The sequence below is a fragment of the Phyllostomus hastatus genome, unplaced genomic scaffold (genome assembly GCF_019186645.2).
Source record: "Phyllostomus hastatus isolate PE091 unplaced genomic scaffold, TTU_PhHast_1.1 phas_contig_98, whole genome shotgun sequence".
Taxonomy (NCBI): Eukaryota; Metazoa; Chordata; class Mammalia; order Chiroptera; family Phyllostomidae; genus Phyllostomus; species Phyllostomus hastatus.
Window position 1 is genome coordinate 6674069 of NW_025333999.1, and position 21125 is coordinate 6695193.

General features: G+C 49.9%; 1 protein-coding gene across 7 annotated transcripts in view; it reads left to right on the forward strand.

The window, feature by feature from the left end:
- Positions 1 to 4370: 4370 nt before the first annotated feature.
- The window catches only part of CRTC1 (CREB regulated transcription coactivator 1), a 59903-nt gene continuing 43148 nt past the window's right edge, over positions 4371 to 21125 (forward strand). For all 7 annotated transcript variants that reach the window (XM_045853609.1, XM_045853611.1, XM_045853612.1 and 4 more), the window contains exon 1: positions 4371 to 4548. In XM_045853609.1, the coding sequence (XP_045709565.1) occupies positions 4423 to 4548 (126 nt within the window). In that variant the 5' untranslated portion in view covers positions 4371 to 4422. The remainder of the gene's footprint in view (positions 4549 to 21125) is intronic.

A 21125-nucleotide genomic window follows, 5' to 3' on the forward strand; every position in this document is an offset into this window, starting at 1 on the left:
ATCATAATCAAACCTGGCTCTGGCTTTGTTTTCAAAACTCTGTCTGATGAAGGCCTGGTTTGGAAGTCAAAGACAGGCCCTAGATGGTTTATTCTTTGCCTTCTCAGTCCAATGGTCCAAATTTACCTCCATGCAATGGAGGTATCCCAGATCAACTAAGATTCCTTATAAGGCTGTGCAGAAAAGCAAGGCATGAAAACACATCCTGAAGTAGTGTTTGCTTCCCCTAATAGTTATTGAATGCTGGCAAGGAAGCAGACACTAAGCTAAGTGCTTTACTAGCATTATCTATTTAATCTTCCCAAGAATCTGCCATGAGGATCACCACTGTTCCCATTTAACATGGGAGGACAGCAAAGCTCAGAAAGTTGAAGTCACTTTCCTGTTGTCACACAGCTGGAGAATCAGCAGGGGCTGGGCCAGGTAGAACGCTCAGCAGTTTAGGTTTTTATTTAGCTTGTATTTAGAGGCTTTATGTTGAGTAGTGTTAGGGTCTGGATGCAGGGGAAAGGGCATTCTAGACAGAAGTCTGAGCAAAGGCCCTGAGGCAGGATGCAGCAAGGCTGGAATGGAGGACATGAGAAAGGGAAGGGTGCAAGTTGAGGCTGGGGAAACTGGCAAGGAACAAATGGAACCAAGCAGATCTATGGAGTAGATGAGGGAAAACAAAATCCTGGAGGCAGCAGGAAATGGTGTATAAGGATTCATCTCTTGGCTTACACTTGGACGTGCTCTGTAACTAAAGCGGAGCTATTCAACAATTGGACACTCCCAGCTTTTTCGGATCAGGACTGGCTGGAGAAGGACCCAGGTCTTGGTGAGCCGAGGGTGAGGAGCACAGTTCTCCTCAGGGGTCAGTATGGGTTTTCTGGAGGAGGGATAAATAGGAGTTTCCCAGTCAGAAGATGATTCATTTAACAGACACTTCCTAATTACCCCTCTGTGCCTAGTCTTGTGTTAGCTCTGAGGACCCAGGAAAACAGTGAACAAATATAATATGAGGCCCAAAGTGCTCACTATCTTTAACGGATAGAGAATAAGCCTTAAAAGTAGGGAACTGGGTATGTCTGTGTCCTTTCTGCATCACTTAGGGAACTCTAGCCCTGCAGTGTTTGGGAAGGGTGAATACACTTCAGTTTTTTATCTCAGCTCAGGGGAGCAGACAGAACCCTGGAAGCTGCTGCCTTCAGAGAGTGGAATGTTCCCTGGTCATGGGACACACACAGTGGCACACTTCAGATAGGGCCCTCAGGGAAGGTCTCTCAGAGGAGGGGCCTGAAAGATGAGAAGGTGCCAGCCATGAAAGGATCTGGGGGAAGAGCAGTCAGGGAAGAATCGGCCGTACATGCAAAGATCTGGAGGTAGAAGAGTAAGGAAGCAGGAGCGGCTGCTGTGAGGGGCCAGGGAGAGGGGCAAGAACCTTGTGGGCAACTAGGAGGAGGGCAGATTTTTTCCTAAGTGCAATGGGCATCATGAGATCCACCCCAACTTACAAAGACCACCGGCTACTCCAAGAAGCCCCAGCCAGGCCATACTGGGTGGCAGCAGCTTTCTTTGATAAACTAAGAAAGTGAAAATGTCAGGGCTGGGTGCTTCCTGAGTCACCAGATGGAGCAGGAGGAAGGCTTGGGTCAAGGTCCAGCCATTGTGCAATGAGTAGGACTGATGGCTTCCTCTGACTCATCATTAGGGTTTAGGATGGATCTTGTCACTGCTGGGGTGAGGGTTGAATGAGGGTAAATAGAGTCAGCACTGGTATCTCACCTCTGCCCTGGAGGCACAGCCCCTTTTTGTGACCTGATAACCCTGCCACCCCCAAAATTTTGTCTCCACTTTCTGTTCCCTGGAAACCAGCTTCATGCGGGTGTTGGGAAGTAATCAAGGTAATCAGGGTTTTTGAGTGCTTACGAGCCAGGCACTTGCCTTGTGTTAATCTCATTCAAACCTTACAAACCCCAGTACAGAGAGGGAAGCTGAGCTCTGCTCTCAGACCTGAGTTCTAGTTCTGGGTCTGGTGCTTAACTTGCAATGGCAGTTGACATCTGTGTGCTCTGTCACTATTTCTCCACTCTGTAGGATGCCCAGCCCTGCACTTGACTCCCAGAAGCTGCAGTCTGAGTTAATGCCAGGGACAGAAAAGGGACTTCAAATTAACTTCAGCAAAAAAAGAGACTAAATTATTGGCTGACGTAACTGAAAACACAGGGCTGTCTATCTTTGGGCATGGCTGGATCCAGGAGCTCAGATAGTATCTCTCTCTTTTTACCTTTGCCTCTGTTCACTCTCTTGGCCTGTCTCTCTTCAGGTAGTGACCTCTGACACTGGAGGCTTGTGTTATCCTTCATATCAGCCACTCAAGCAAAGAAGGTGCTTCTCTTTCCAACATACTGTTGATTCTTCCCAGACCGCTCTTCCCCCAGATCCTTTCATGGCTGGCACCTTCTCATCTTTCAGGCCCCTCCTCTGAGAGACCTTCCCTGAGGGCCCTATCTGAAGTGTGCCACTGTGTGTGTCCCATGACCAGGGAACATCGTACTCTCTGAAGGCAGCAGCTTCCAGGGTTCTGTCTGCTCCCCTGAGCTGAGATCAAAAATTGAAAGTGTATTCAAGCAAAAATTCCAGAATTGCATTTTATTGGGCAAATTGGGTCACATGCCTTCCCTGAACCAAAGGTGAAGATCACAGCAATGGGCTCTGCTGATTGTCTAAGACCTCCAACTTGAGAAGAGGTGTTTGTGGGGAAAAGGAGTTGGTGAGACCAGGTCCATCCACATTTCTTGGACTTCAGAATGAGTGTTCCCTGTAGGGCAGTTGTTTGTTGCCACCCAAAAAGGGGGGCAGATGCTTGTTAGGCAAAAACACTAGAGTCCATGAAAGTTCCCAAAACCACATGAACAAAAAGAATAAATGGAGCAGTGGCAGTGCCCAGGACACTGCAACTTAAAATCTCTGTATGTATATACATTTCATATGAAAATTTCATTAAACAGTTGGAAAGTGGGACTAAAAGTCTATCTGGAGAAAGATGTTTCCATCTTTTTCACTAGTGTTCCCCCTCAGCCATCCCTGGCTCTAATAAATCACATATTTTTTGTGCAATTACAGCTGCCTCACACTCCCCTGGCTGCCCTTCCTGGCTTCTCCCTATCCATGCCCTAGAATCCCTAGGGTATCCTGAATATAAACCTTTGATATTGGTGGTTGGGGTCCCTTTGCTTAGGGAGGAACTGCTGGGTATCAGACGGAACCCCTTTTGCTTCCCTGGGTCATCCCTTTGTCATCTGGGAGACTCTACTATCCAGTTCACTGCTGGGTCTGAGGGGGATTTCTGGACCTTCCCTTTAGCATCCCATGGCAAAAATCAGGATCCTTGAGCAAGGCTGGGCTGGAGAAATTCACAGAGAGGAGGCTGAAGCTCTGTAGTTCTGGTTCTTTGGGCTTGAGGTTCAGAGAATACGAATTGGTACAATGTGAGATGGTAGGGACAGAAAGGTGTTAAGGATGCCCAGGTTTTTGGACTGGGGCTGCTCACAAGAGTTAGGCTTCAGTTCAGATGCTCCCCCTTCCCTGATGGTGCTGATGGTGGAAAGCTTCCTCCCTAACATCACCACTTTCCTGCAAGCCCATCACTGAATTCTTTTTAAAATAAAAAATAATAATTTATTTTCCAATTTCAGTGGATATACAATATCATCCTAATTTCAGGTGTACAACACAGTGATTAGACATTTATATACCTTATGAAGTGTTCATCCTGATAAGCTCAGATCCAGTGCCCCCAACCCTCCTCCCATCACTGAATTATTTTCCCCATCACATTTATCACCATCTGAATCATTTTTGGGTCAATCTGTTCATGGATTATGTCTGACCCCTCCCCCACTGTGCACCCCGTGAGGGCAGGGACCACGTCTGCTTGGCACATTGTCTCTCAAATAGTCGTTCAGTCAATGAATGCGGGGATGAGCAACGTCCTGGACTAATCGCAAAGTTGATGAGCTGGCCTGAGCCAAGGCTCAGACTCAGGGTGCTCCCTGTCCTTGGAGGATCTGGCCCCATCCCTGTAAATCGAAGGGGTTTGGGAGTGCCTGGCTCCCTCCTGAAAGATACTCTGTCAGGCGGGCCTGTTTTTGGACCCTGCCCAACAGCCAGCAGCCGCTGTCCAGCGGGCCAGGAGGCACACTGCGCCTGCGCCGAAATCCCCCCCCCCCCGCCGGGCCCGACTGCGCTGGCGAAGCGCGCGCATGCGCTGTCACCCCCGCGCTGTGCGCCTCTCCTGTGCGCCTGCGTCGCTCTCCGACTGCCGCCGCGCCTGCGCGCCGCCCGCCGCCCGCGGGCCTGGCTGGCGCCTGCGTGGTGGCACTGGCAAGTGGCGGGGGGTGAGGAGGTGGAGGAGGAGGAGGAGGAGGCGGCGGTGAGAAGATGGCGACTTCGAACAATCCGCGGAAATTTAGCGAGAAGATCGCGCTGCACAACCAGAAGCAGGCAGAGGAGACGGCGGCTTTCGAGGAGGTCATGAAGGACCTGAGCCTGACGCGGGCCGCGCGGGTGAGGGGGCTGCCGCGCCCACCCCTCAGGGCCAGGAGGGAGGAGAAGGCGCGTGTCCAGCGCGTGCACGGGGCGGGGGCGCGCCGCGGGGGCGGGGCGCCCGGCGGGGCGGGGCTTGGCCCGGCCAGAGGGGACAGGTGTCCCCACTCTCTGGGCATCGTGGGCGGAATTGGTGCCCCACATTATCGGTACCTGATGGCGGACAGGTGTCTTCACATCATTACTACCTGGAGGGCCAGGGGCCTCCATGTTATTAGCACATCATTGTTAGCTAATGGGGGACAGTTGTCCCATCATCATTGCTACCTGATGAAGACAGGTGCCCCCGTATCATTGCTACCCGGACCGGGGCGGGGGAAGGACAGGTGCCCTCACATCATTGTTACATGGAGAGTCAGGGACTTCTATATCATTACCACCTGGAGGTAGCAGGTACCACTAGATTGTAACCTGACAGTGACAGGTGTTTTCATATCATTGTTACCTGAGGGGGACAGGTGGCCCCATGTTACTGCTGCCTAGGGGAGACAGGATGACACTGAGGTGTATGAACTGGGTGTCATTTGAAAGCATCACTTGTACCTGGGGGTGAGTGATAGGTGCTCCCACATCATTGCTACTTGAGGGGACAAGTGACTCCACATGTTGCTACCTGAAGGGATGGATGTCTACATCATTCATGTCTGTGTCTCATTTTCTGGGTGTGGGCAGAAGGACATGTGTCTCCACTTGCATATCTGAGGTAGAATAGACCTTTAGGAAACCTGAGGACAAGGTCAGATGCCCTCTCCTGTGGGGCCCTTAGGGAGTCAGGAAGGCAGATGTGCTCAGTCCTGGAGCTTCGAATGAAGATAGCTTCCTCTTCCCCATGCAGTATATATGGTGGGGACCAGGAGATGGGACAAAGGAACAAGGTGGAGGAACAGGTTTCCTCAGGTGGTTGGCTGGGTCTGGTGTGGAGAGCCAGGCATGGGTAACTGCTAACCTCACCTGGAAGCCACTGTGGCCCTGGAGCATGGGCTGGGTTGGGGCTGGTGTTGGTGGCCTGGCTTTCTTCCTGGACCTCAGCTCTCTGGCTCTGTGATCATGGCAAAGTACTGAGCTCCTCGGGCCTTGTCTTTCTTTGTGAAGTGTGTCTAGCAAGCCCTTCCTTGTGGACCAGGAGGCAAGCATGCTTTGCACAGGTGTCGGTAATGTCCTCTGTGTTTCTGCAGAGTGGTGCGACGCCCACCCTGCACCTTGGGGCCTCAGAGAGGGTTTGACATCCACATTGCTGCTCTCTGGGTTTGGCTACTGATTTGACCATCCCATGCAGACCTACCTCTGTGACTTCAGCTCCAGTCTGATTTTTCGAGTGGAATTTTCAGGTCATGTTATTTTTTAAATAGTTGCCTGTTTCTCTGTGAGATAGTGACATTATAGACTAGAATGTGTGTCTTCATTTCTCTGGTGCGTATTGGTCGGGTGCTCACTGTCATTCAGGTGCTGCCTGTCCCTGCTCCAGCAGCACATGTTCTCGCTCAGGAAATAGAGGAAGAGATGGTTGGTGAATGAATGAATGAATGAATGAATGAATGAAAGTGAGCAACTGGAGTGATACCGTAAGTCAGGGCTTCGGAGGGCAGGAGTGTCTATGTCATCTTGTCTCTAGCACATACTGTGTGCCAGCACACAATTAGTATCAGATGTATGTAGTATGACAGGAAGAAGGTGGTTGTGTGAAGTTCATGGCTGTCTTCATGATTGGAGATCCTGTTTCTGCCTTAGGGTTGGGCATGGATTATTGTTGTTGAAAAGGTTTCTTTAACAGCCTGTTTATACACTTGTATGCTTGTTTAAAGTGTACAACCATTCAGTGGTTTTTAGTGTATTTACAGAGTTGTACAACCATCAGCACTGTCTAATCCCAAAACATTTTCATCTCCCCAGAAGGAAACCTGGTACTAATGAGCAGTCAGTCCCCATTCTACCCTGCCCCAGCTCCTGGCAACCACCAATCTGCTTTCTGTCTCTATGGATTTACCTAATATGTGGGATCATACACTATGTGACATGTTGGGATTGCCTTCTTTCACTAAGTGTGATATTTTCAAGGTTCATCCATGTTGAAGCATGAATCAGAAGACTTTATTCTTTTTTATGGCTGAATAATATTCCATTGTATGATGGACCACATTTTGTTTATCTGTTCATCCGTTGATAGACTTAGAAAAGATTTTTAAGGCATGGAGACAGCAGTTCTCTCAGCCCTGGTAACCATTTCGCATCTCCTCCCTCCCTTTCTCTCTCTGTTGCCTTCCTTGACTTCAGGATTTGGGGAGGTGTGGTGGGTATGGTCTCCGGGCAGAGATGAGCTTATACTGGGTTGTAGAGACAGAGCAGTGTTCTCTGCTGGGGGCAGTTCTGCCCCCTCAGGGGGCATATGGCAATGATTGGAGACATTTTTGGTTTTGGTTATCTTGTGACTGGGGGTGGGGGTGCTACTGGCACCTGGTGGGGAGAGAACAGGGATGCTGTTCACCACCCCATGGACAGACCTTACCACAGAGAGTGGGTGATCTGGCCCCAGTGTCAGCAGTGCAGAGGACCAAAAACCTTCAGTTTGAAGGGAACTGAATAGGCAGGGGTGCAACCCTTGTGACTGGGCAGATAGAGTTCAAAGCTCTGCCCCTACTTTCATGGCTGGGCCACCTGGTCAGGCTGATAACTTTTCTCTTACCTGGGACCAAGAGGGACAACCTTGCTCCCAATCCATTTGGTCATTGCCTGTGGCAAGTGGTATATCTGTAGTGCCTGGTGCAGGTGAGTGAACCCACTTAATGCAGGCTCCTCTCCTGCCCTTGCTCTGTAGCTGCAGCCTTCCCTCACTGCCTCCCTCTGCAGTACACACTAGGGTTTCGCCTGTACATGCTAACAGATGGGGCATGGCCCTGTTGGTAGCTGCTCTTCTCCCATGAATTCTGCAGGACAGCTTGCCCACTGCTGGAGTGAGCAGGGCCACTCGTGTTTCTGTGTGTCTGTTCACAGTCCTCAGTGGTGATGGACATGCCCACAGTGCTTTCTCCTGTGAAAGGCCATTCAGCATGATGAGTGAATCAACTCTGCCACCTTCCTGAGAAACAGGGACATGAGGGCCAGGTTGGGTGAGAGGACAGGGTGTGATGTCAGGAAGACCACTTTCATGTTGAGGGTGTACAAGTGTTTCTTTACCATTCTCAGACTTGGGTAGTGTGATATGCAGGGAGGGGCTGTGGCGCTCTGCTGTGTGACTTTGAGCAGGTTTTTTAACTCTTTAAGTCCTCGCCTATGAAGTTGAGATAACTTGTCCATTCCACATAATAACATTTTTAAAAAATATTGTATTTATTTATTGTCAGAGAGAGAAGGGAGGGAGAAAGAGAGGGAAAGAAACATTAATTGTTTTCATCTTGTTTGCCCCCAAATGAGGACCTGGCCTGCAACCCAAGCATGTGCCCTGATGAGAAATCGAACTGGTGACCTTTTGGTTTGCAGACTGGTGCTCAACCCACTGAGCCACACCAGCCAGGGCTAATAACATTTTTGATTGTCCAGCATGTCCCAGGGATTATGTTGGGTGCAGTAATGCAGCATACAGAGCATACAAGGGCTGTGCTTTTGGAAAGTTGGTGTGGTTTTAACAGGAGAGAATTGCTGCAAATGAACGAAGCACAGGCTCTCAAAAAAGACAGGGTGATGTGGCCTGACTGGTTGGGGGGGGCAACACTTGGAGAGCGAGACAGAGCCCCCCCATGCCAGGCAAGAGTACTCCATGTGTGGGACAAGCAGATGCAGGACCTTGAGGTGGGGAGGGTGTGGCAAAGTTGAGGACAGGTCAGTGGCCAGAGAGGCTGGCTTGTGGAGAGACAGTGGGAGAGGTGAAGCTGGAGTGGTTTGGGGAACCCTGGATTCCACCTGGGGGACGGGTATTTGTGATGGTGAGAAGCCTGAGCTGCTTCTTATTTTTGTAACAGCTGTATTGAGATATAATGTCCAACACATTCAACCCACCCATTAAAGTGTACAATGCTGTGGTGTTTTAGAACATTTACCATATTGTGCAACCATTAACTCTGTCTAGTTCCAGAACATTTCTGTCACTCCAAAAGGAAACCACATCCCCATTAGCAGTCACTCCTCATTACCCTAGCTTCTGACAACCATTAATCTGCTTTCTCTCTCTATGGATTTGCCTGTTCTGAACATTTCATATCAACAGAATTATACACCATTCGGGCTTTTGTATCTGACGACTTTTACCTGGTGTGATGTTTTAAGGTTCGTCCACATTATGGTATGTTTCAGTGCTTTGGTCCTTTTTGTGACTGAGTAATACTCCATTGTGTGGATGGACCACATTTTGTTTATCCTTTGTCAGTCAACAGACGTGTGTTGTTTCTACCTTTTGGCCGTTGTGAATAGTGTTGCCATGATAATTCATATCCAAGTGTTCGTGTAGATGCAGGTCTTCCTTTCCCTTGGGTGTACACTAGGAGTGGAGTTGCTGGGTTATATGGTAACTCTCTGTTTTACTATTTGAGGGTGCCTTCTGTCCTGCAAAGATGGGTGTGAGTTGAACTGGCAAGGGGGAAGGCAGCAGACAGTGAAAGGCCATTGCAGTGTCTAGTTTGGGGAGTGGAGGGGTATGGCTTGAGCAGAATCAGTGGATTTTGATGGTATTTTGATATCAGAGCCGCCAGGATGTGTGGATAGATTGCATGTGGGGTATTTTGCTCTCTTGCCCAGGGCTTAGGGCACAGGAAGCTGTGAGCATCCCAGGGAGCCGACCCAGGCCAGAAAAATCCTATGAACAAAGCAGTCCATGTGGCTCAGCCTGGCTGCAGCTCTGGCTGCATTGAAAGAACGGGGATGTTCTGGCCCTACTCTGTGACAGGGGTAGCTCTGCACAGGCCGAAGGAAAGTACAGTGGTGGCTCAGGTGAGCTAAGCCTGGAGGCTGCCCCCAGACCTGGCCCCAGTCCTGGCTTTGGCACCATTTGCCTCTGTGCTGGCTGTTCCAAATGTCTGGTACCATCTGTAGCCTCCATGCATGCAGGACTCTGTGAGCTGCTCTGCTGAGAGGTTGGGGAGCTCTCCCTGCCCCCAGAAGGCCCCAGCATTTTCCTGGTTGTAAGCTGCACACCCTGACCCCTAAAAAGATTTGCCCATGTCCTGACCCCCAGAACCTGTGACTGTGCTCTTATTTGGAAAAGAAATCTCTGCAGATGTAATTAGGGTAATGATCTCAAGGTGTGATCATCCTGGATTTAAGGTAGCCTTAAATCCAATGACTGGCAACTTTATGAAAAGAGGAGAGGACACAGACATAGGGTAAAGGTCATGTAGTGATGATGGCAGAAACTGGGGTGATGAAGCCACAAGCCAAGGTTACCTAGAGCCCCAGAAGCTGGAAGAGACAAGGAAAAATCCTTCCCTAGAGCCTTCAGAGGGAGTATGGCCCCGCTAACACCTGTATTTTGGACATCTGGTCTCCAGAGCTGTGAGAGAATAAACTACTGCTGTTTTGCCCGGTCCATGGTCATCTGTAATGGCAAGCCTGGGATACTCATCTCAGGCTGAGACAGAGCCTGCAGAGTCCAGGTACCTTGTGGAAACAATCTTTAGATGGTGGGCCTAAGGGCCATCTGTAGGTGTGAACATCTGTCCTTCTCTGGCTAGCTCACAGGTTATACCATGTTGCCTTTCAAGGCCCTGGGTGGACCCTTCATTCAGCCACCACCAGAAACTAGGGACTTCACTCCACACTGGATCCAACAGTGATGGTGAACAAGTCAGAAAGACAATAGCAGGAGCCAGGGCCCTGGGGCCCATTAGGAACTGACCAAAAGCAGGATGTGGTAGGGGCATGGGGTGAAGGTTTGAGGTTGTAACCCTATGGTGAGGAGTCAAGTTTGCCCTTTGCACTCTCGGTTTCTGCCTGGCACCATGTGGCTTTCACCAAACCTCTATTGTTTTTGCTCACTCACCCTCAGAGAGGAGGGGTTCCACCTTCTCTGTACATGTGGGAAAACTGAGGCCCCAACTGGGAAGAGGTGAAGCTGATGTTCAGGCCTAGGATGAGCATACATGATCTGTCCAGAACGAGGAATTAAAAGCAAGAACTTGAACCTTCTGTTGCTTGCAGAGCCCTCTTGGGCCTGTTCTTGTAAATAACGTTTTATTAGAACACAGCTATGTCCTTACACCTGGTGTATGGCAGAGTTCAACCATTGTGACAGAGACCATGTAGCCTGGAGAGGCAAAAATATGAGTATTTACCATCCAGCCCAGGGGTGTCAGACTCATTTCCACTGGGGGCCACATCAGCCTTACAGTAGCCTTCAAAGGGCTGAATGTAATTTTAGGACTATATAAATGTAACTACTCCTTAACAGTTAATCGAGAGCCTGGTGCTGCCACCGGGGTAGAAACAAGGTGGGATAAAACAAGGTAGAGGGTCAGAATTCGCCTCATGGGCCTTGTGTTTGCCACCTGTGATCTAGCCCTTTCCAGAAGGCATTTTCACCCCTGGTCAATGGGTCTCACCTGCAGTTTGAGAACCACTGGTCTAGAGCAGCATGGAAGATCGGGAGGGTGGTGGGAGTTGCGTCTCCTGCTTTCGGGGGCCTCTGAACCATCTGGTAGCTGAAGGATGCAGGCTCCCCCAAGATTCTGCTTCTGTAGGTTTGATGTGGGGGGCCTGAATTCTGAGTGGGGGTCCAGGACCCTGCCATGCAGGCCTTGCTGGGAGGCCTGGATGCTAGAGCCACCATGGCTGTGCCAGGTGAAGGTCAGCCTCAGTCAGGGGGTGAGCAGGCTGTTCAGCCCTCGGTTGGTGGCACAGTGGTGATCATTGTTGGTCCATACAGCCAGAGCGGGTGTTTGTTGTCACTGTCCCCAGGCTGGCTAGGGGTACAGTGCCTGGTGACTCTTGTCCGTGCAGTGAGCCTGCTGGTCTTGGTCGGGTTAATTGTGTTACACTGCCAGGCTGCTTTAGGCATTACGGAAGGCTCCGTTGGCCTTTCTCTGCTGTTCTCTGCACTGGAGGGTTCCTGGTTTTGGCTCAGGGCCTGTGGCTCCCTTCAGTGCTGCTCCAGTGAGGAGAGGTGACGGCCTCAGGGCCTGGGATTGTTTTTGGTGCTGAGGATTTCTCCTTAAGCAGGACTGGGAAATGCTATTCAGAGGTCAGCGGTAGGGTCTGGCTTGGGGGTTACTGGCCTGAATGCAGTCCTGGGGGAGCATCACAAATGGGTGTTTCCTGCTGATTCTGCCCTCTGGGGGCACTTGTAGTCACCTAGGGACATTTTTGGTTATCATGACTTGGGTAGAGTGGTGACAAGGGATACAGCTCCACACCCTGCAGTGCCCAGGATGGCCCTACCTCAGAGAACAAGCTGGCAGCACTAGCCCTGCAGTGCACCCCTCTGTGTGCTGGGATTTTGCAGGTGCAGATGGGTGGGTGGAGGTCCCTGATGCCATGAGACATGTGATGACAACCCCAGCGGCTGATGGCATCCTCCCTGGTTTACAGGCGGGTGGGGAGACCAAGGCTCAGAGAGCATTAGAGGGGGAGCTGGGGTTGGACCTAGGCTGGACTAACCCAGTGTCTGTTTGTGTTCTCCTATCCATACTGTTCTGGGAGTTTGCCAGCTGGTTAGGATGGGGCATAGGCTGCTGGAACCCTGTACACTGAGGAACTGTTCAAGGAGCAGGCTACGAGTGGGCAGAGACCTAGGAGGGAAGTGGTTGTGTGGTAGGGGCCCTGGGACAGGCCCTGCATGTGGGTGATGGGGAGCCATGGAGGGTTCCTGTAGGATAGCGACATGAGTGACTAGAGGTGCTAGGGCTCATATGCATGTACCCAGTGGGTTGTTGCAGTGATCCGGAGTAGGAGCCTGTTGGTTCCCCCATTGCCCAGATGAGAGAAGTTGAGGCATGAGAAGTCCCATGGTTCACTGTGTGTGGAGGTGCTGGGTTCAAACCTGTGCCTGAATCTGAGGCTTGGCATTTCTTAATGCCGCCGTCGACGACCATGGCATACACTGAATTTCAGTTTGTAGCTGTTGGTCGAGGACCTTCGAGTTTGTCCCTGGTGTTTTACAAACCAGATATGTATTGCATTCATTCCATGTGTGCAAGCAGCCAGGTACAGGGGTGGGCACAGCAGTTTGGGGGGTCAACAGTGAGGACAGAGGGAAGGCCGATTTGGGGCATTTAGGGGTTAATAATAACTGCATTTATTGGGAAGTGGGAGGAAGGAAGGCAAGGTGGAGGCCCCCTGGCTTCGATGGGGGACCTGTAGAGAAAGGAGCAGGGATGAGAGAGTCCTGCCTCACTTTGGAGCTTGTGGGGTGTCACAGCCCTTTGTTTCTGGCCAGGGTGTCTCTGATCGCCTCTTCTCCCCTCCCTCCTGCCACCATGTCCAGCGGGGTCCCTGGGCACATATGGGTACCTTGCTCTGTTGGGTCAGGGCTGTGGTGCCACCAGCTGGGTGGGGGTTCATGTTCACAAACAAGGAAGCCACAAAATGTCTCGTGGTCCAAGGTCCTGGAGAATCAATATTTTATTATTTATCAAATGGAAACAAACTGTGGTCAGGGCCTTTTCCTTAGGGAGCTTAGATAGGCATGGAGGATTCTGCAGCACCTGGTGCCTGGCAGGACCATGCAGCAGGCTTCTTGCTTCCTCCTAGGCGAGTTTAAACCCAGATGTCCCCTCTGGGCTTTGCTCCCTCTACGTGAATTGGTAGTCACAGTGATCTCTACCTCCCTCATTGGACTATGGTGATACTTAGATGGGTTAACCTGTGTAGCATGTCCAAAATGGGACCCTGTGCACAGATGCTCACTGTGTGCTCACTGTGTGCTCACTGTGTGCTCGCTGCTGAAATTTTGGAGGCATGTGCACTGCCAACACAAGGCAGGCGGCACTCCGTGGGCGCTGGGTGGGCATATGGCAGGCATTCAGCAGGTGCTTTGCAGATGCTCAGTGGGTACACATGTATTCAGCAGGTACTTGGTGGTCATGCAGCAGGCACACATGTAGTCAGCAAGCATCCAGCAGGTATACAGCAGGCACAAGGTGTAGTCATTAGATACCCAGCAGGTATATAAAGGGCATTTAGAAGACACTAAGCAGGCACAGGATGGTGACCTCCCTGGGGGCAGTCCTGCCTCCCATTCACTCTGGAATCGCCTTGGTTTTCCACTACAATGCCAGGTTTCCCCCATAAGCAGCAGGAGTGTGGCATGGGGTCCTGTTCTCCATCTGGGAGAGTAAATCGGGTGCTGAGGGCACAGAGCTAGGTGGAGAGCATGATTGTCTTTGTGGAGCTTAAGTTTGCTGAACTTCAGGGAGAAACTTGGAGTTTATACTGACCATGTGCAGTGTGTGACAGGATGGGGTAGGAGCGGGTGGATGGGCCCCCCAAGTGCCCTGGGGAGAACATGAGAAGCATTGGATCTTTCAATGAGACTCCCCATGAGGTGCCCTGCAGAGGCTGGGTTTGGATCAAAAAGGCCCTCCTTCAATTGGTATTTATTGAGCACCCATGTTGTGTGGGGCCCTGGGGACTCCCTGCAGAACAAGTCAAATGGGGCCCTGCCCTTAGGGGAAACCATACTGGCGACCAGTTGGTCCCTTGCCATGGCCCTAAGGTCATAGCTCTGAGAGAGTGGAATGGGCTGGGGGCTTTTTGGGGGAGGTGACATTTGGGCTGAGCCCCTGGTGATGAGGGTGAGCCATGGATGTGGGGAGTGTGAGGCCAGTTGTGGGGGCAAAGGCTGGTTGAGCTCAGTGGGTTATGCCTCATGGGCCCTGTTCTGGGGTGGGGGTGCTCGGTAGGGTTAGGAGCAGGGCCTGACATGTGATGCAGGTTTAGCAAAGATTGTTCTAGCCACAATATAGGGATGGGCCTGGAGAAACCAAGGAGGGGTCTTCAGGGACCTGAGAGGGTGTTGGGGTAGGTGTCCCCTGAGGGAGGACAGCACCAGGGGAATGAATTCAGACTTGGTACAGACCAGGACTTGCTGACTTGGCAGTTCTTTCACCTGAATCAGGAGTCTGATTCCCAGGGTTATGAACAGGGATGTTTATGTGAAATGGCTTCAACTTCATGTTCTTGTACAAGGAGAGGCGTTTCTGAAACAGAGAGGAGACCTCAGGCACTAATTCCATATGTGAAATTCCTCCTTGTCCAAGGTCCCATCCTGACGCTTCTCTGGTCATGGAGGTTTCACCCCAAATCTGGAGCATGGTCTTCTGTCCAGAGGGTTGAGTCTACAGACAAGGACAGACTTTTTTCCTCGTCGGCTGTCAAGTGTCTGAGCTCTCTGTTTGCAGATAGAATCCTTGGAGCTCGGTGGTCTCCTGAGTGCCCTGTGTCTGGGACTCCCTGTCAGGCGAAGAAGATCCTGAGAGCGCTAGCTAGTTCTCCTTCCCTGCCAGCTGGGGTTGCCAGGAAGGGCTCTGCCTTGCCTTTTTTTTTTTTTTTAATATAAAAGAAACCATTAATGTCTCAAAACTTTGGTAAAAATTGAAAACAGAAAACCCAAAGTGCTTCTCTTTTCTTCTGTTGAGGCAGGTGGGTGCATGCCACCTGGTCACTCACCTGGAAGTCTCTGGGAGGCAGAGTGCCCAGGGCTGGTTCTGCAGGGCTGCCAGCCTTTGGGCTGGGGACATGGGGAGGCAGAGTACACCCTACAGAGACACAAGAGCCATCCACCCTGCCAGAGACTTGGTGTAGCCACCATGTCCATGCCCTCCTGGCTAAAGCCTCTCTCGTGTTGAAGTCAATTTCAGTGTTTCTCAGGTAACTGAAGAGACAGATCCCTGCAGCCCTCTTCCATGGGCCCTTTCGCACCCTTGAGCATCACACTGTCTCTATCCCTCTGTCCTTTCAGTCAGGTGGGGTTTGATAGCTATAATTAGGGCAGGAGCAGCTCATTAAGTTGTCACAGAATCAATGCACAGCCTCAGGAGTGATTGATGGGCCCAGCAGCCTCTTTTATGCCCGAAGTGGCAAGCATCCTCCAATTCCTGCTACTGGCTCAGCAAATGAAGGGAGGAGCCCTGAGCATCTATTACAGGGGGCCTTCTGGGGGCCACTTATGCCCAAGAGCCTACCCTGTGGCCCCTTCGACACCTGGCCAAGTGGATTGTCATTGCAATTCAGGCCCTGTCTCTGCCAGCTTCTCCCAAATGATTCCTTTCTTTGCCTCAGTTTCCCTCTGTAGAGTTGTTCAGATTAGACAGTGTGCCCTCCTGAAGCACTTAGCCTTGTCCCTGGCCAGCATCAGGGTCCCCGTGGGGCAGCATGAGAGCAGGGTCTTACCCAGCACACCCAGTGTGATGGCTTGACATGTGACGATTGCCACGACACTATGAATGTCTGCTCAGTATCCTTTTTGGGGAAGTGTTATATTTGTTTCTTATCACTTTTTCTTTTGAGATAATTTTAGATTTAGTGAAAAGATGCAAAGACAGCACAGACACTTCCCATAGCCCCTGACTGTGTGTATCTCACATGACCAGGGTGGGCTGGTCCCACCAGCACAGCAGCATCATTGCAGTTCTATTAAGTAGACTCCAGACTGCATTCGGATTTCCCCAGGTGTGCCCTGGTGACCTGTCTGTGGCCTAGGATCATCTCTAGGCTCCCATATTGCAATAGTCATCTTGTTACAATCCCAGATCCGTGATGATTGCCCAGGGTTTCTGGTTGTCCATGACGTTCACCGGTTGAGAACTGCCCAGTCTCTTTGTAGACTGTCCCTCAGGGTATGGGTTGTGGGGCGTTTTCTCACGATTGGGCCAAGGTGGTTTTTTGGTAGGAATCCTACACAAGTGACATGCAAGTTTTCTTTTAATATTTTTTCTTTTTAAAACTGTGGTAAAATATACACAACATCTTAACCATTTTTAAGTGTACAGTTCAGTGGCATTAAGTACATTCACATTGTTGTGCAGCCATCACACCATCCACCTTCAGAACTTCCTCATCTTCCCAAACTGAAACTCTGACCCCTTAAACACTAACTCTCCATGTCCCCACCCCCATCCTAGGGTACCCACCATTCTTCTTTCTGTCTCTGTGGATCTAACTGCTCTAGGGACTTCATGTAAGTGGACTCATACAGTATTTTTCCTTGTATGTCTGGCTTATTTCATGGAGTGTAATGTTCTCAAGGTTCATCCATATTATAGCAGATGTCAGAATTTCCTTCCTTTTAAGGCTGCATAATATTCCATGTATGCATATATGTATCACATTTTGTTTATTCTCTCATCCTTCAATGGGTACTTGAGTTGCTTCCACCTTTTGATTATTGTGAATAATGTTGCTTCGAACATGGGTGTGCGGATAGATGAAGATGCTCCTTGACTTAATGTTGGGGTTAAGTTCTGATAAACTCATTGTAAGTTGAAAATAATGCTAAGTCAAAATGCACTTAATACACCTCACCTACTGAACATAGCTTAAAATGTGCTCAGAATACTTACATTAGTCCACAGCTGGACAAAATCATCATCTAACACAAAGCATATTTTATAATAAAGTGTTAAATATCTCATGTAACTTATTATTTGTATTGCTTTCATACCATCATGTAAAGTAAAAAAAATCATAAGTTGGGGACCATTTGTACAAATGTCTTTTTGAATCCCTGCTTCCATTTTTTCTTGGTGTATACTCAGGAGTGGGATTGCTGGGTTATATGGTAATTCTGTGTTTAGTTTTTCAAGGAATCTCTATATTGTTTTCCATAGTATTATAGCTGCATTCTCACCAATAGTGTACAAGGGTTCCAATCTCTCCACATCCTTGTCAACAATTGTTATTTTATGTTTTTATTTGTTTTAATTCTAACCATCCTAGAGGCAGCATCTCATGGTTTTGATTTGCATTTCCCTGGTGATGAGTGATGCTGAGCATCTTTTCATGCGTTTATTGGCTGTTTGTAAATTTTCTTTGGAGGAATGTTCATTCAAGTTCTTTGCTCATATTCGAATTGTGTTGTTTATTTTTGTTGTTGAGTTTTAGTAGTTTTGTATATATTCTGGATATTAATCCCTTATCAGATATATGATTTGCAAATATTTTCTCACATTCCATGGAAATGGGGCCTTTTCACTCTGTTGATTGTATCCTTTGATACACAAATGTTTTTAATTTTGACAAAGTCCGGCTTACATATTTTTCCTCTTGTTGACTGTGCTTTTGGTGTCATAGCCAAGAAGTCATTGCCAAATCTCATGTTATGAAGCTTTTTCACTGTTTTCTTCTGAAGTTTATAGTTTTAGCTTTTACAGTTTTAGTTATAGTTTTAGTTTTAGGTCTTTGATCCATAATGAGTTAATTTTGATATATGGTATAAGGTATTGGTCCAACTTTAGTCTTTTCTTGTGGATATCCAGTTTTCCCAGCACCATTCGTTGGAAACGACTGTCCTTTCCCTATTGAATGGTTTTGGCACCCTTGTCAAAAATCACTTGACCATATACACAAAGGTTTATTTCTGGGTTCTCTGTTCTATTCTTTTGGTCTATACGCCTGTCTTTTATACCACTACCACAGTGTCTTGATTCCTGTAGCTTTGTAGTAAGTTTAGAAATCAGGAAGCATGAGTCCTCCAGCTTTTTTCTTCTAAAAAGAAGAACAAAAAAGATTGGCTCAGTGCCCCGACTGGTGAGGCTTAGTGGGTTGGGTGTCATTCCACAAAGCGAAAGGTTGCCAGTTTGATTCCCAGTCAGGGGACATTCATGGGTTGCAGATTTAGTCCCTGGTTGAGGGTGTGCAAGAGGCAACTGATTGATGTTTCTCTCGTATGTTGATATTTCTCTCTCTCTTTTTCTCCCTCCCTTCCCCTCTCTCTAAAAATAAATAGTCTTTTTTTTTTAAAGATTTTATTTATTTATTTTTAGGGAGGGAGATAGAGATAGAGATAGAGAGAGAGAGAGAGATACATCAATGTGCGGTTGCTGGGGGTTATGGCCTGCAATCCAGGAATGTACCCTGGCTGGGAATCGAACCAGGGACACTCTGGTTCCCAGCCCGCGCTCAATCCACTGAGCTACGCCAGCCAGGGCTAAATAGTCTTTCTTAAAAAAAAAAAAAAAAAGATTGTCCTGGCTATTCAGGGTCCCTTGAGATCACATATAAATTTTATGATGGGTTTTTCTGTTTCTGTAAAAAACATTGTAGGGATTTTGATAGGGATTGCATTGACTGTAGATAGCTTTGGGTCATGTTGCCATCTTTACAGTATGAAGTCCTGCTCTCCTCCTCCCAGCTGTGTGACCCTGGGCAAGCACATAATGGGCCTGGTCAGTTTGGGCCTGGCCGGGTCCAGGAGTGAGGACTGGACCTGCACACACTTAGTGGTCTGCAGAGGGAGTTGTGCCCTGGGGAGCTACTGACTTCGAGGAGAAAGGAGGCTGCCAGAAGCTGGGGCCAATTCCAGAAGGTTGCCTGGAGGAGAGCTCTGTGGTGGAACAGGAGGGGGATAGGGAGGGGAATGGTCTTTGGGAGGAGAGGAATAGTGGGCATGAAGACACAAAGGCCTGGGGGGATTGTCTGAGGGTAATTGTGTTACAAGGTGAATCTGGGTAGGGGGCAGGTGGCAAATGAGGAGAGAACGAGGATGGAAGCCAGATTTCCTCAGGCCCCAGAGAGCCAAGGTGGGAGCTTAGGTGTGATCTTGAAGCTGGGTGTAGGGATAGGGAAGAGGAGACCCTAGAATGGCTTTGAGTTTAGGGAGAGCTTGCGAAAAGATTGGTCAGGGGCTCTGGCTGGTGTGGCTCAGTGGATTGAGTGCCAGCCTGCGAACCAAAGGGTCAGTGGTTCGATTCCCAGTCAGGGCAAATGCCTGGGTTATGGGCCAGGTCCCCAGTGGGAGGCAGGTGAGAGGCAACCACACATTGATGTTTCTCTCCCTCTCTCTCCCTGCCCTTCTGTCTAAAAATAAATAAATAAATAAATACTCTTTAAAAAATAAATAAAAAATTAAAAAAAAAAAAAAGATTGGCCAGGGGAACAAGGAGCCTAGGTGCTGGAGTCATGGGACCTCAGGGGGCTCAGGAGCTGTGATGGAGAGGTGACTGCCAGGCCTGCTATGATGGGGAGGCCTAAGGGAGAAATGGGCACCTCCACCCCGGGTTTCTGGCTGCAATTTAGGGAAGATCTGGCATCTGCCGTCTGCCAGGGCCAGGAGGAGCAGGGGTGCAGGGTGTAGGGTTCAGGAGAACGAGAACCTGGTGGGGACTGCTGGATGGAGGAGGGTCCTATGTGAATCACAGAGGCTTCCAAGTGTAGCCAGTGGCACTCAGGGGTTGATGGCTGACTTGGCATTTAGGGCCTCCCTAGAGGAGTGACCGTGAGAAGCACAGAGAGTTGTGTTTGAGGAAGCTCAAGTCCAGGGTCAAGGCCAGCGGAGGAGTAGGGGGACAGAGATGAAAGGGGCCCCTTGCAAGGGCAGCCGTGGGCGCCAGGCTGGAGAAGTGCCCTCATTGACACATATCTGATTGGTGCCGGCTCTGAGCCCTCATGATGCATGGAGGTACAAGGGCTGCAGCTGCTTCTGCAGCAGCAGGTGCTGGTGGTGGGACATGGGGGTGGGGCATATTGAGCCCAGTGGTGCCTTGAGTGAGGTTTGCCTGGTGGGGCAGGAAAAAGTGCACCTGGCGGAGGACAGAGCATCTGTAGAGACTTGGCATGGGGGTGATGCACATGAGTAGGTAGTGCCCAAGGGGACAGGATTGTGGGAGGCTCTGTCTTGGCCTTGTGCTCCTGCAGGTACGTTGGACTTCTTCCTGAAGGTAGCAGTGGGAAGGGTTCAGGGGGTCCCAGCCCCGGGGAGATGAGAAGCAAAGGATAGCTGCTGCTCCTTTCATAATCATCTAGGGTGGAACCGGTGGGGAAGGAGGGAGACACTGGGAGGAAGGATGTCCAGTGCTTGCATAGGGGGGAGAGAGGATCAGCCAGCAGGGTATGGGGGCTGGCCAGGGGCCATGTCCATGTGAGGCTGTGGGCAGGAATTCAGGTGAACTGGTGAGCTTGTTGACATCCTCCTGGGACTCAGTGGGAAGCTTTGAGTGAACCCATGGGTACATGTGATCTGAGAGCACAGAATCCCATGGACAGGTGAGTGTCTAGGTCACATCTGCCCTGGGCGGTCTTACTTGTGCCTGGATGACAACTCATCCCTCCAGATGAGTTGTCATCAGGTCCCATCCTGGAATATACTGGGTTCAGGGGTCCCTTCTGCACCTGCTGTAGATGGGTTTTTCACTCCCCCATTGCCTGTTCCCCACTGGCCCCTTTGCCAGCTCCTCCTACCATGGAGGACCCTGACAGGGAAGGTGACTCAGATCACTTTGGCTTAAATCCTTCCTTCCACTGGCTTCTCATCACACTCAGAGTAAGGTCCTGAGAGACTCTGAGCCCTTCTTTCTCCCCATCACTTACTGGTGGGCAGCCTGGCCTGATACCCTTGTTCCCTTCATCAGGCTCACTCCGACCCCAGGACCTTTGTATTTTCTGGGCCTCCCACCTGAAGTACC